The sequence below is a fragment of the Sceloporus undulatus genome, chromosome 1 (assembly GCF_019175285.1).
Source record: "Sceloporus undulatus isolate JIND9_A2432 ecotype Alabama chromosome 1, SceUnd_v1.1, whole genome shotgun sequence".
Classification (NCBI taxonomy): Eukaryota; Metazoa; Chordata; class Lepidosauria; order Squamata; family Phrynosomatidae; genus Sceloporus; species Sceloporus undulatus.
This window is the reverse complement of record NC_056522.1, coordinates 170,069,353-170,085,231: the sequence shown is the minus strand read 5'-3', so window position 1 is coordinate 170,085,231 and position 15,879 is coordinate 170,069,353. Positions and strand designations below refer to the sequence as shown.

The 15,879-nt window shown below is 42.1% G+C and overlaps 1 protein-coding gene and 1 long non-coding RNA gene across 2 annotated transcripts in view; one reads left to right on the top strand and one right to left on the bottom strand.

The window, feature by feature from the left end:
- Window positions 1-2,297, top strand: part of LOC121932731 — a 41,437-nt gene extending 39,140 nt beyond the window's left edge. The window contains exon 3 of the long non-coding RNA XR_006104408.1: window positions 1,604-2,297. This is a non-coding gene — a long non-coding RNA (uncharacterized LOC121932731). The remainder of the gene's footprint in view (window positions 1-1,603) is intronic.
- SUCLA2 (succinate-CoA ligase ADP-forming subunit beta) overlaps window positions 1-15,879 on the bottom strand; it is a 43,442-nt gene that overhangs the window by 15,994 nt on the left and 11,569 nt on the right. The window contains exons 2-5 of the mRNA XM_042471464.1: window positions 11,835-12,012; window positions 2,756-2,855; window positions 2,135-2,297; window positions 244-372 (exon numbers count right to left, since the gene is read on the bottom strand). Coding sequence (XP_042327398.1) covers window positions 244-372; window positions 2,135-2,297; window positions 2,756-2,855; window positions 11,835-12,012 — 570 coding nt within the window. The remainder of the gene's footprint in view (window positions 1-243; window positions 373-2,134; window positions 2,298-2,755; window positions 2,856-11,834; window positions 12,013-15,879) is intronic.

Here is a 15,879-nt window from a genome sequence, read left to right as displayed (position 1 = left end):
GATGCTAAAGAGTAGAATACCGTGACAAAGGATAAGACTCTAGGATCAGTAGTTGCCTCCCAGTCCAGTGTCAATGGTCTGAAATGTACAGAGCTTGATTTAAATAGAGATCTGCTCAGGCTGCATTTTGTTCCAGCATTTTAGAACAACATTCAACATGTCTTGAATAACCAATATGTTTGTTTAATTCAACAGTCTATAATCAGAGAGGTTATTATTAAGCAAAAAGTGGATTTTCCTTACATTGACAGCTTGTTCCTTCTGAATGCCTTCCACAATGTCAACTGGTTCCTTAGCAATAGCATCAGGATTCTCTGCAGCCACATCTTCAATATTAACACCACCTTGAGCACTGCCAATGAGTACAGGACCCTAAAAAAGAATAAAATTTCAGCAATATTTGTATATAACTCACCAGAAAGTTAATAATGTAACATTTATGAATTGTAGGCTGAGTATGAAAAATGCAGCTTGGACTCTAGATAGAATTAAGTGTGCCAATTAGGCTTCTAGGAAACAGAAATGTAATTTAATACAACCTAGTTGGTAATTACTAGCTGAATGACTGTTGGCTAGAAGTTTAGATATAAATAAGCATAAAGAAAAAAAAATAGGTGCAGTATCTGCAGGTTTACCAGGTCTATTACTTCAGTTTTAGAGTCAAAGGTACTCTAATCTACCTGCTATCACATCAAAACAGAGACCACCTAAATGAACATATCCTGTTCATTTGACTGTAGAGATATTAATCTTAGTCGTAACATTGCAGAGTGTCAGACATAAAATAAATGTTTAGCCTCTGGGGGAAAAGTGTTGTGGAGACCCATTTAAATGATAGAAAACTGTAAAAAATATACCACAGAACCAAAGTACTGGGAGGGAAAGTGAACCTCACTCTCCTGAATCCCATGAATACATTTTCAGGGGAAATTAAAGGACATGTTAGGGCAAAATTTTAATTCCTAATAATGACTTCTGTTATATAACACTAGCCTTTCAATGTAATGCAAAGGTGGGAAACTTTGCTTGAGCTGCGAGTCAGTTTTTTGCCACAGGACTTTCTGGGAGATTCAGAATGCCAAAGAAACAAAGCAAAACAAGTGTCTGAAAGTCCACTTCTGGATTTGAAAAACTATTTTCTAAAAAAAATACAGTGGTATCTACTGCCCCTCATGGATACCAAAATTCATGGATCTTCAAGTCCCATTAAATACAATGGTGCAGTTTAACAAAAAGACAACCTGGAATGTTTTAATAACATTTATTAAAGTAAAAGTCAGAATTCCAAAAAGCTTTTTCAGATTTTTGTTTCATGGCAAAAATGGTTTTGCTCCCAGCCTTCCCCTTATCCAAATTCTCCACTATCTATGATCAACATCTGAGAGGGAAAGTTGTGGAACAAATACATTTTTAAAAATTGGAAGTCACATGGATCTTTTTTAAGTACTGGTAACATTTCTAAAAATCTTAGTCATGCACTTTTAAAAACAAATGGTTTTTAATCAGGGTTTACAAACTGTGATAAAGGTTTAAGAATTAGATCACTGCATATACCAATTATTTTCCTGAAGCACACTCTCTTCTCTCTCTCTCTCTTTTTCAGGCGTTGATCTCAAAGCTCTGCAGTTATGCTTACAAAGTTGAGGATTACAAAAAAATCTGCTACTGATGCCTGCATGGTGTTTCCTTGCCTTTTCTCTTAATTAATTCTCTTGCCAAATCCCAGATTGTATAATAAATATGTGAGTTAAGAAACAATTTGAAAGTTGTTTATAAAGACCACTACAGGAAATACAACCCCTCTTAAGAAACCCCCATTCCGATGCCAATATTATGTAAATCATATATTTATGTGAAGGAGCATTTTCTGTTGTCACAAGGCACTTTGAAAATCATAATATGTCTAATGATACTTATATCCAATTAAACAATTGATTGCATCATACTGTAGTAAATGACATAAGCAATGTTTGATATAAAAAGAATGATTTCTGTAATGTCCTGGCTGATGTTTTATAACCAGAAGAGAAAACAAGATACATGCTTTCCAATGCAAACTGTCACTGTGATGTTTTCACCCAAACTAAAAACCATGTGCTGGATAATCATTTTTCTGCAAGACAGATATACTTGCCTGAAATGATCGTTCCATGGTTATGGCAAAATAGTACTCTCTTCTAGGATATCTGCGCTCACAAATAAATACTTGATTGCATATCCTGCCCTTTTCTCCTGTCTGTTTAGTATACAGTTTTTTCCCAATCATTCTGGAGGAAATCTCTCTTGCTTCTTCTGGACTGAAATAAAAACAGTGTTCAAGACAGGACCAACAAAAACACTAGATCAGAAAATCAATGTTATTCTACCATATTCTACTATATAATTATGGAGGGTGACACACACACAAAGTCACAATCATTTTATATTATCTTTGGTATCAGAGGCACTGGGTCTCTGAATACAAGTGAATATAAGTGGCTTGTGTGATCCTGTATCTGTGTCCTGTTTGAGGGCTTCCCAGTGGGATCTGGTTGACCACTTTGGAAATTGGGTGATGGACCAGACGGCCCTTCAGTCTTATCCAGTAGTTCTTACATCAAAAAAGGAATCAAAACACATGAAGTAAAGGTAGAATTAAAACTAATGTTTCAAATGACTGTTTATGGATTCTAAAACAACAGATGCACTGAAGTAATTCTAGTGAATGTACATAGTTTATAAGTTAATGTTTAGTTTGTTCATTTGTTCAACTTACGAAAAAACTATTTTCACTCCTCCTTTTAGGCCACCTTCAAAGGTTCCTTTTCCTCTACCACCAGCTAAAACTTGTGCCTTCACAACAAGGTCTTTTGTACCTGGAACAAAATGGGGATAGATAAGAACAGTTTTTAAATTAAATATTCTTTTACCATTGCATGAAGTCTTTTAATCTGTGAAAAAGGCATATTTAGTTTAAGTTCCAAGGTTATGCATACTAGCAAATGTAAGAGAAAAATGAACAAACAAGCTGATTGCCAGGCAGATTGAGGAGTTTGTGGGGATATTCTGGAAGAGAACCAGCAAAACTCAGTTACTTGCTCTTACCTCTCACTTCTGTTTTCTAGAGGGTAATTTGGGCAAGGCACACAAACTGAGGATAGCTTAATTTCTGAGTGTGAATACACAAGCTATAGTTAAAACAAGTCCGTACAGTGCAAATTCAAAGAAAATCTGATTAACATTGTAAATAAATTAACAGGAAAAATCCAGCAACATAAGTATAACAGTAGGATGAACATAAACATATACCAAAAAAGCTCTAAGGCATTTATCTATAATAATGAAAGAATGCAAAGGGATCTTGTAGCACTTCTGAGGGTCAGAAAAAGAAGTTCAGAGGCTAAGTGAATTTTGTCAGATGCATGGAGTAAAGTGCCCAAGAAGAGACCTTAATAGCTATGAATGAACAGGTTGTATGTGTAAACTAGATGCCAACGCTGCCCATACATCTGTTCAGGAAATGTCATCATATACCTAATCACACCCCCTACAATATTAGAGATATATGTGATATATGGCATCCTCTGTCAATAATGCCCTTCAGCACTCTACATTGGGCAAACAGGTCAATCTCTGTAAAAGAGGATAAATGAACATAAAACAGGCATAAGGAATGCAAATACATTAAAAAAAAAACAGTTGCAGAACACTTCAATCCTCCTGGATATTCCACTTCAGACCTCAGAATAGCAGTCCCTGAACACCAACAAAAAACTACAAAAGAAGACAGCAACATGAAACAGCAGAGCTAGAATATATCCACCACAGTGGCTGGAACAGAGGCAATGGCTTTTTGGTGCACTCTACACATTATTACCCTAGTTAACACCCCAACCTCATAAGAGCTCTCTTGCCTAGTTTATCACATCTCCTTTCTGGTTTCCAGCCATGATCACACTACATTCCAATAACTCCCTCCACCATTCACATGGTTATCTACTCATCTTGGCTTTAAACAATATCTTTCCTCCTGCCTTTGTCCTCCTACTACCATAATTAAAACTTAACTTAATTTGTCTCCTCATCACCATACCCACAAGTTTTCGTTTCTATTGCTATTTACATTGCAACTTGTTCATTCATAATTATAAAGGTAGATTCTATGCATCTGATGAAGCAGACTTTAAGGCCTGTTACAGACTACCAAAATAAAGCTGCTTCGGGTCTCTTTGGAGGTATGCTATTTAAATGATGCATTGGTCCTAAGAGTCCAGAGGTCACGCCAAAGCCACACTCCATTCCTAAGCACTGGAGTGCAGCTTTTGGTGCAGCTTCCGGATTCTTAGGATGCATGCATCATTTAACCAGCATACCTCCAAAGAGACCCGAAGCAGCTTTATTTTGGCAGTCTGTAACAGGCCTAAGAAAGCTAATTTGACTAACTTCTTTCTCTCAGGGCTGGAGCAGACAGGCAAGAAAGAGCGGTTTGAGTCCGCTCCGGCCGCAAATGGATTGGGTCTGTGGCAACTGCACAACCTGCTTGGGCCATGGCTGCAGGACCCAACCCACACTGCCAGGAGCCGGCTTTGGGTCACATTGGAGGTGTGTATTGTTTGAATGTCCTGCCTCCAAAATGGCCAGAAGCTGCTTCTTTTGGCCCATCTATTCCAGGCCTCAGTTAGCCTCAAAGGTGCTATGAGATCCTTTTGCATATTGATCCAGACTAACACAGCTATCTCTTTAAATAAAAGAGAAGATGTCTCTTTATGTCTTCTCTGTCTTCATAGTTTCAAGACTGTGAAACCCAGGACCCTGAAACTTGGCATGGATACCAAGAGGACATTAGAGGTGTACACACTGGGGTTAATTTGTTGTTTAATTTAATTCATTTCACCTTAATATGTATTTATTGCAGTAGACACTGGCATATCTTTTGTCATTTTTCAAATGGAATCCACAAAATCTTTGAGATCCAGAGTTTTAATTTTCAATAATTTTTCACCCACTATCTTTCATTCACTATATTCAGCTTCGGAAGCATTCCTGGTGTAATAGACAAAACTATATCTAGAACACAGTAGAACTCCAGAAGAGCACAGATGGTGGTAGAGAGTGCAAAATTCAGCTGTGAATTTCATCTTCTTTTTTTTTTTTTTTTTAAGGAGGAGGAAGAGGTTCATGGCTATGAAGATGTGCTCAAAAATACTGCTCATTCAGATGCAACATTAGACCAGATTCATACTAAGTTACTGGGCTGTTCATATCTAGGTAGCCACGGTGTATGTAACAGGAAATTGTACTTAATTGAAGGTTTCTTAGTTCAAAACACACTGCAGAAATAACCCAGTTCGAAACCACTTTAACTGCCCTGGGTCAATGCTAGGGAATTCTGAGAACTATAGTTTTGTGAGACTTTTAGCTTTCTCTGTCAGAGAGTTCTAGTGCCACAATAAACTTCAACTCCCAGGATTTACTTGCACTGGGCCAGGGCAGTTAAAATGGCCTCAAACTGGCTTATTTTTGCAGCGTGTTTCCAACCTTAGTCTCATGAGAATGGAAGTAGGGTCATAAAAATCATAAAACACAGATGTCTGGATATTTTGTTAAGCACTCAGGTTGGAACAAGAGACATAAGTATTTGCTTATTTTGCTCTCACATGTATTCATGAGTAACATTACAATAGTTTTTTGAACAGTTTCCAATGCCTTTGTGTATTTCTGGAATGTTGTAGGAAGAAGGATAGTTGTACAGCAAGATCACAAGATATCTTATTATTAGCTTTCAGAACCTATTCATAGCACAGTCTTTATTTAAAGTACCAGTAACAAAATATCTAAGTACATATTTAAAGACTTCACAGTTGACAAATCTCTCAATGGCACTTTCACCTTCATTATAGGTGAAAAAAAGGTGCAATTTTTCAAACATTAAAAATCCCTTTTAAAAATAAAATAAGTTGCATTTGCTTTTCCAAACAAAAGCTATCCTCTTTATAGTTAGGACACAGAAAAAAGGAACGTTGGGTACTTACCGTGACACGTTCATTTCCTGCAGAGAAGGGTCCTGGCATCCTGTAATCTGGGTTTAGCTCCTCCTATTTGCTCCTGTAGGCAGGGACAATAAACAAAAGACCGGCCCCTATATAGGGAGGAGCTAGCCCCCCTGAGCCTCAGTCTATAACAAGCCAAGCGACTAGTAAGGTACTCAAGGAACTGAACTTTAGTAACATCAGCTAAGGGTTAACTAGAACACCTTAGAAAAAACTAGTCTAAGAACAAACAAGAACTCAGAAAAACCAATCCAGCAACAAGAAGAAGAACAAGGCAGGTCCACCAACAGGCAGGCAGGGTCGGAGGCCGCAGGCAGCACCCGGGTGGGCAGGATGCCAGGACCCTTCTCTGCAGGAAATGAACGTGTCACGGTAAGTACCCAACGTTCCTTTTCCCAGCAGAGAGGGTCCTGTCCTCCTGTAATCTGGGATTTACAAAAGCCCTCTCGAACTGGGAGGGAGGTGCTGCTAGGAGACTGTGGCCCCCGACACAATCTGTTGGAGGAACCTCCTTTCAAATGACGCCTCTGCGGACTGAGACACGTCCAGTTTGTAATGTCTTATGAAGGTCGAAGGCGACTTCCATGTGACCACCCTGCAAATATCTGACAGGGAGGCGCTAGTGGTCAAGGCCGCAGAGGTAGATGCACTCCTGGTTGAGTGCACCATCAACCCCTCGGGTGGAGTGAGATCAAGAGTTCAGTAGCTCTTTTGAATACAAGACCTGATCCACCTACTCAGAGTCGAGACTGGTACCTTGCACCCCAAAGAGCCCAGGCGAAAGGAAAAGAACATCTCAGATGACCTTAAGGTTGAAGTCCTCTTGATGTAGATTTTGAGGGCTCTGCACACATCCAATGTGTGCCAGGTCTTTTCCAAGTCCTTCTTAGGATCGGGACAGAATGAAGGCAGGAGAATGTCCTGTGACACCTGAAAGGCTGAGTTGATCCTAGGCACAAAGGTAGGGTCTGGACGAAGGCACACTGAGACAGGCCTAAAAATACAGAAGTCTTTACGTACCAACAGGGCCCCAACTCTGACACCCGTCTGGTGGAGGGAATGGCTGTGAGGAAGATGACCTTGAGGGAGAGGTGTTTGAGGAAGGCCTCTCAAAGGAACCTGATCGGCCCAACCATCAGAGCCTTTAAGACTGTGTTCACATCCCAAGATAGAAAACGATGTCTGGTGGGCAGGCCCTGTTGGAAAACTCCCCTCAACAGCCTCTTAATGTGAGGATGGCTGCCATTCTAGCTGCTCTCGTATGGAGCAGAAACGACGTGATGGCAGACACCTGCCTTATAACCATGTTGGGTCAAGTCCCTTCTTAATGTCATCTTGGATGGACTATAGCAGGTCAGCCACTGAAAACCTGAAGCAGTTGATGAGAACTTGCCTAAGCAGTGGATTATGTGATCAATCAGAATAGAACCTGATCTAATCTGGACCTATGGCAGCTTCCAGCCTATCACTGATCACCTTGTCAACTGGTTATAGCAATGAAGGTGATATTAAGGTGATTTCATTTGTAGTAATTAAGACTTACCACTCTGAAAGAGGAATGTTAATGTCTGACCTCCAATTAAAATTTCAAAACAATGTGCAGTTCTTTACTGGAACATCTGTGAACCTGTGTAAAATAAGACTAATCCCATGGTTAGGCAAAGAAGACACTGGATTAACCTTTATCTCGCAGACATTGGTGAGTCCATGCAGAAGCGTGGAGGCACTGTGTTAACGGCATGTGGTCAGAATTAAGTCTGATTTCTTTTGAGGATGAACTTGTCTAGAGACTTCAAAAATCACCCCAATTCCATGTAGCAGACTATCATCAACCTGTATGAAGGCTGAGGGGTCTCGCGGCTAAATGAACTGCTGATTAAGGAGTCATGAAATGGGAACAGGGGGCTTGGCAAGGATAGCCCTCTGGTATCTAATTTCGAGGAGAGAATTTTCTCCACAAAAGGGATCTGTCAAAGGAACACAAACCTAAATTTAAAATAGTATAGTGGGCTCTCGATATGGAGTTGGATTTAGGACTTTGCATGGATACCAAATCCATGGAAGCTCAAGGCACATAAAATATAATCGCATAGTAAAACGGAGTCTCCTATATAAAATAGTAAAATCATAGTTTGCTGTGTTGTATTTTTGTTTTGTTTGTTTTTTGGAATATATATATATACACACACACACACACACACACACATATATATATATAAGCTGTGGGCATATAGGTGGCTGGTGTAAGTCTCTATGTGGAGCTGTATGGTATATTAAATCTGAACGTTTTTGCTAGCAGAAAACAAGGCATAGGCACTAGGAAGTCGGTTTTTCCAGCCCCAAAAGGTAGTAAACAATGGTGTTGTTTGGACCAGACCATGCCATGAAAACCCAATCAGGGATAAGACACTCACCCACACAGCAGCTAACCTTATAACCATAAAATCATAGAATCATGGAGTTAGATGAGACCACAAGGGCCATCAAGTCCAACCCCCTGCCATGCAGGAAATCACAATCAAAGCATGCCCAACAATATGCAAAGGAATCTTGCAGCACCCTGAGACCACTAAAGAAAAGAGATTAGCAGCATGAACCTTCATGGCCTTGAGCCCAATTCATCATATGCATGATAGATCCTGTTACAATAGGCTTTCCAAGCCAGGCAGCAGTTGAATGGCAAGCCCATCAGCAGGCATTCTTACTTAAAATTTAACAATCTAGACAAGGTAAGAGGTAATTGTGATTTTTGTGGCAGACCTCTCAGGGCTCGGTAGGATGTCTGAATGGGATTTGAAGCAACCCCTTAGTAGAGAAACCTGATTATATTGTTTTAAAACACTCATGGAGGAAGGGGAGTTTCTCCCCCCATGGAGAGGAGTCTGTCTGTTTGTTTTTGATAAGAATTTTTCTTAACCCCCTGTATTAGTGAGAACCATCTCATGGAAGAAACTGTGTTGTTGTTTTTTAGTTTCTTCCCTTTAACAGACATCTCTCCAAGAAAGAAGGGAAGGCAAGGGGAGCCACATCTTTTGAGGCTAGCTGACTGAGGTTCACTGTGTTTTACAACAGGAACATAATCCTTTTGCCACTAAAATGGAGTTTGGTTGGTCACCTTAATCCAATATATCTATCACCTCATATGAGATGTTTTTACCAAAGATCCTCAATGCATGTAAGCATTAGAGGTCTGTTGAGTGACCAGAGACCTTCTCCTTGCTTGAGTCACCCTGTTTATTAGCATTTAAATAAATCTGTATTGTTAAAGCTTATGCTCTTAATGAGAAGTGCTATGGCTGATAACAGTTTGCACAAAGGAGGTAGAACCATGTGCTCATCCTATGTCTTTGGCTGTTCCACCTAAGGCAAAAAAGGCTCTGGACCTAATGGCGACAGTGATGGAGGCCCATGAGGAGGCAAGAAAAAGTCATCATGTGGCTTTTATGGCTAGCCCCTCCCTTGAAGAATTAGTTTCTAGGCATCTTTTCTGGCCTGGAAAAAACCTCATGGGCTAACAGTAATAAAATGAACACCAGAAAGGATAACCAGTATCTCTTGTAAATCTGAGCCCACAGCCCTGTTGATGTGGGGGCTCTCCCCTCCTTTATTTGCCCCATCAAGGGAGGCTGCCTGGGCAGTGGCTTATTCCAAGCACTGAGGAAACTGCTCTTAAGTTAGCAGTGACTGAAGACCATTGCTAATCATGGGTAGATAGCTGGATATGGCCTGTAGTGTAGCCCTGATACTCACAGGGCATTTTGTTTTATTTATGTTTAAAACAGCCCCAACTTCAGGCTGGGGTTTACAGCTTAGCCCTTTTAATTTCAGGCAGGCTTTATAGTAACCTGGCTGCATGATAGAAGCTAGCTTGATCCTCAACTCCCTCCCACTTGCATAGGTAGCTGGGAAGGGCAGAGGGACTGCTGTGGGACATGGCTCTACATTTACCTGAGGTAAGTCTGTGTCCTGAGAAAGGATAATCTCTGATGGAAAAGAGAGGCCAAGCGCTCAAGCTTTTCTCTCAAGAGCGACATGGTTTGGGGCAGCCAAACACAATTGGGGGTGAAGGGAACTCTCCACCCATGATATCCACAAATGGTTTACCCCTTTTTGTTGTTGTAATTTTTGGGGAGGGAACACAGGAGGATTTGTATCCATGTGGTCTCTCAACGAATCTTTGGGTAGGAAGAGATCCCAAGGGCCATCCAGTCCAACCCCATTCTGCCATGCAGGAACTCTCAGTCAAAGCATTCCTGATAGATGGCCCTTCAGCCTCTGTTTAGAAGTGGGTGGCAGAGGCCATGCTCTCTCTGGGGTGGACATGAAGCCGTTTTGTGCTTTTTGTGGGATGCTCTGTGGCAGCCAAAAAAGACCATTTTAGAGTTGGAAGCTTCAGCTCCTGCTGGGCCAAGTCCAGCTTCCTTTACAGCCATGCGGCTGTACCACATAGAGGAGGAGTCCTCTGCCTCCTTACACACCATCTCATTATAAGAATTCAAAAGGAAAGTGCAGGAGCCCTGACAACACCACCATGTGTTTCCCAGTCTGCAAAGGATCCCCTACACCTATGGGGTCCTGGGTGCCATTGGGGCCAGAGATGGGAAGGAAGGGGGAGACCAAGGGTTTATGCCCCCATCTGCCCTCCTGGCAGAGTCCCAAACCTTATGCTAGGCATAGTGCCTGCAATGGCCATGGCAGAGGCCTCATGGCAATGCCTGCCACGAGAGAGGGCATTAGATTTGGCAAAGGTTATTTGGTGGCTGGAGAGAGAGGGCCCCTGGTACTCACCCTTCTCCTGTGTCTTTTGGCTGGCTTGCCTCTCCGACGTTGGCCCTGTTTCAGGCTGTGCAGAGGTGATGCAGAGAAATCCCTTGCCATGGCTTTTGGCTGGCCTGTCCTCTGAACTCTGGCCCCAATGGGCTGAGCAGGGATGTTGAGAAGGGAAGTTTCCATAACTTCCGGCCAGTTTCCTCACTGATCCCTGGCCTTAAACAGGCTGGGCAGAGGTGGTGCAGAGAAATCCTTTGCCATGGCTTTGGCTGGCCTGTCCTCTGAACTCTGGCTGGGCAGAGATGCTGAGGAGGGAAGTTTCCATGACTTCTGGCCAGTTTCCTCACTGATCCCTGGCCTTAAACAGGCTGGGCAGAGGTGATGTGGAAAAACAGAGACATGGAGGGGAAACCCCTCACCATCTCTTCCCACGGCTCCCATGTGCTGCAATGCTGTTTGCAGAGATCTCCTGTGCTCCCACCATGAAAGGGGGCAGCTTTGGAGGAGAGGGAGAGTCATTGGCAAAGCCAAGACCTTTCTCCAATCCTGGGAGCATTTGCCATTTTAAGTCTTCTTCATGCTTCCAAGGCTGTAGTAAAGAAGCTGCAGAGCAACAGCAAACACATCCCAATGGGTCTCCCTCTGAAGCCAGCTCCCTCTGTTGAGCTGGCAGACCCTGAGCTAGGGAAGCCTGGGTTAAGGATGGCCCTTCACCCATGCTCTCAGGGTCCTCTGCCATAGCCACCACCAAGGAAGGGGGGGAAGGCAGGAGAGAGGAGAAGAAGGGAAGGCCAAGAAAATCTCAAACCGCTTTCGAGGAAAGGAAAAAACTTCGCTGGCTCGAAGAGAACATCCTGCTAGGAGCTTAGGCAGGAACAAGACTGAGGCTCAGGGGGGCTAGCTCCTCCCTATATAGGGGCCGGTCTTTTGTTTATTGTCCCTGCCTACAGGAGCAAATAGGAGGAGCTAAACCCAGATTACAGGAGGACAGGACCCTCTCTGCTGGGAAATTACAAAACAACTTCAATGTTATACCTATTTGTTTTGCAATACTGTAAGCTTCCTCTGGTGTCTTTGCAACTAATCCATATGGAACAGAAATCCCGGCTTCTTTCAGTAGATCCATACTCAGATATTCATGCAGTGACAAGTTCCTTCGCTGCTCAATTTGAAACACATAGCTATTAAGCAAACCTGGACTTCCACTGAAAATCTAGAAAAAGAGGAACATAAATTTCAGTTTAACAAATCTTCATTTAATCATTTAACATTATTTCATTATATAAAGAACTTTGATATATACTGCACCACCTATTAACCAGCCAAAAACAAATGTACCATCATTTTACAGTCACACAAGCATAGGCTAAGCAACAACTCCACATTCTGGTCTACATCCTTGGAAATGGTGCAACAATTCTGGCCCCAAATCACTGAGCAACAGCTTTGCCTCTAAACAGGACAAAGTTTTCCATGCAGCAGCCCCTACAGGTCCTGAGGTTTCCCAGCACACAACATACATAGAAATAGTTTTTTAAATACATGTGTGACACCTTTGGTTGGCAATTCTCTCCTCTACTTAAATGGAATTTAATATCGCTGCAGTGACTCAGTCCAGTTTATTCAACTATATTCCCACATTGTCTTATGTCCATTGCCACTACTCCTAAGTACTCTAAGCTTTTTAGAATTTTTAATTGATTTATTTTCAATATAATTCAATCATAATTTCTCTCTATATATACCGTATGTACTCATGTATAGATCTAGAAATTTTAATCAAAAAATTGACCCAAAAAGTCTGAGTCGGCTTATCCGCAGGTCAGTGTAAGTACTGTACCTTAACTCTCATAAAAATAGAAACCATCCCCTGGTGAAAGACAAGAGTATAATCTATCCTGAAAGCACTGCCCCCCCCCCGCTTCATCCATCCATCCTTCAATGTGAACACAAGCAGTTATGCCTCCTGTCATTTTGTACGCTCTGGCATTGTTTTCCTTTACTTCATCCTTTGGATCCTTTGGACCCTGTCTTACTCTCGACTTATCCATGGGTCATATCAAAATCCATCATTTTGCCCCCAAAACCTGCCCTCGACTTATACATGAGAGCGACCTATAGTCAAGTATATATGGTATGTGTATACACATGCACTCAAACAACAAATAAATCAACAATAGCAATGACAGGATAAAAAAACGTAACAGGCACACACAGAAAAAGTATTGTTGCAATTTAATTTTGAAATATATTGTTCCATAACAAATAGCTCCCACTTTTTAATAAGATTATCATTTTATGGGTAATTTTTAAATCAAAAGATGATTGATACATATTAAAATAAACAAAGTCCAAGTGAATGTCTTTCTCCTAGCTGAGGGGTAAATGGCTTCTGTCATACAATCATGATTCCTAAGATAGGGACCTACTGTAATGTTCTATGGGTAAAGGTACTCATTCATCTTCATTATATGTGAACTATGATGTGATGTTATGATGAATCATGATATAGTGTAACAGGATTAAATCTGGGACAATCTAGGTTGTATAGTATATAAATTAAAAAAATTTTTTTACTGCTGTTCTATAAATATTCTAAATAATATATATATTTTTATTCTAAAAAGTTTAGAATGCTTGGCAGGAGTAGTGGTCCTCATAATATCACATGCAAGTAAGTCTACTGCAATTAGTCATCATAATAGTATTAAACTCAGTTTGTTTATACACACACACACACACACACACACACAGAGTCATCCCTCCATATTTGCGGCTTTGATATTTGCGAATTTGATTATTCACGGATTTGATTCATATGTTCTCTCTAGGAATATCTAGGTTCTCCAGCGCAACTCTATGGTCAACTTTAACTAAAAGTTGCACTGAAAGCCCTAGAGATTCCTAGAGATAATTCTCTACTAGGCCTTTGTAGCTCCTTCAGGGCAGTTCTGTGGTCGGTGTCTGTCGGACATCAACCACCGAGTTGCACTGGAGGACCTAGAGATTCCTAGAGAGGTGTCCTCTCAGTAAAAACATGGTGTTTTTGTTATTTGCGGTTTATCCATATTCACAGGGGTCTTCTGTCCCTAATCCTAGCGAACATGGAGGGACAAGTGTATATGGAAAATTATCAAGCAGGTCTAACAATGTCACTCTGGACTTCAAAACAGGAGTCTTCTAAAAATGATCCAACTAGTAGAAGGAAGCTAGAAGAAAGTCCAGAGGGTCAAACCTTTCAGAAAGCCGTGTGTGTGTGTGTTTTGCTATGGACTAGGGAGGGAATGCTGTTGCATTTATTAAATAAGGCAAAATATAGTTACGTAGGTAATGAATAGTAGATGTTATAGGGTAAGGATCTGTTAGGAGAGGGGCTGAGAGAATAGAATGCTAGGAGTGAGTGGTGATTAGTAGAATGTCTCAGTGGGTTGTTTTTTTAAGGCTGGTATGACAGATGGTGGAGAAGGCTATAGAGTTTGTCAAAGTGAAGTTTTGGGGAGTAATGTTTGTGGTAGCAGAAGTTAATATAGGGTTATGGTGTTTGGTGGAGAGATAAGATAAAGAATGTCTCATGCAGGAACCATGACAGCATCTAAGATGTCCCCAAAGTTGATAGTGGGACAGAAGGAAGTCCACACGTTGGCGGGAGAAGTAGGGATAAATGGAAGCCCCCAATGGAGGGATTAGTGAAAACCATCAGCTTCAGGAGCCATAGCAGAGGGATTCGTGCCACCGGGGTGGGGGGTGTCCTCCAAAATCACAAGAACAGATATTCAGTTAGTATTTATAGTGCATGTCCAAGAGGTTACTAGTCTGGTTAACAAGAACTGTCAATGTAGTTATTAGAGAAAAGAAGTCTTTCTTGAATACAGAAGAGAAACACAAACTTGTACAAAGGAAGTGTCAGCAAACAAGGAAAGCAAAAAAAATATTGCATACTGTGAATAATATTTTAGATCAACCAAACAATTCACATCAGTCTAAATTCAATTATTTGTCCTACCTGGAACAGAACCACTGAGTCAAGGCAACTCACATATGATTCAAAGGACCTACTGGCCCATTATAGATGGGCCATATAGTACGCGCAGAGCGCGTACTAGGGTTAGGAAGGGGCGGTGCTTCCGCACTTCCCTAACCCTAGTGTGCGCTCTGCGCGCACAAAATGGTGGCAGCCGTTCCACACGGCCGCCGCCATGACGACGTCATGACTGTGCCGCCTCTATACGGGGCGGCGCGGCCGTGACCTCATCGCTCCACGCCAGGGCGCTTAGTGCGCCCTTAGCGCGGAGCAGGAAGGAGCTCTGTTTCGGAGCTCCTTCCTGGTTTGCGCCCCTGGGCGCAGCCTTCACACGGCTGCGCCCAGCAGTGCAAAGGAGAAAGGGGCCGAGTGGCCCCTTTCTCCTCCTCCCCGCTGCCACGGGGTGTCCTTGAGGCTTGAAGCCCCAAGGACACCCCTTTCCAGGCTGCGGGGAAGCGGCCTTTTGCCGCTTCCCCGCAGCCCGGAAAGTGGCGGATTGGGGCCTCAGCGGCTGCTGGTCTAACCACTGAGGCCCCAATACACCGGGGAAAGGGGTGGGTGCAGACCATCCCAAACGGGTGGTCTGTAACCCGCCACTTTAATTGGGACCAAAAACTGGATTAAGGTTTTCAGAAAAAAGAAACCAAGGAGCAGTAGGATAGTTGGATGACAAGGAAGTACTAAAGGAGATTGCAGAGAAGCTGAATTTGTTCTTTGTATCTCTCTTCACTGAAGAAGGTATAAGGTAGACAGCAATGACAAAAGATTAATTTCTAGTCCAGGGATAGAGAATACCTGGCCTTCTAGGTACTGTTTGACTCCAGCTCCCATCAATCCTAACTAACATACCCAATACTGGGGAATTATGGCAAATGCAGTCCAACAGTACCTAGAGGTATGCAAGTCCTCATCCCTGCTATTGACATTACACTCGTCCCCCGGGTTACGAAATTAATTCGTTCCGGCGCCATTTTCGTAACCCGGAAGTTTTTCGTTAGCCGAATCCCCATAGGCGCTAATGGGGAAAAGCCGCGGCTCTGCCGCGGCTCCATTTTAAAA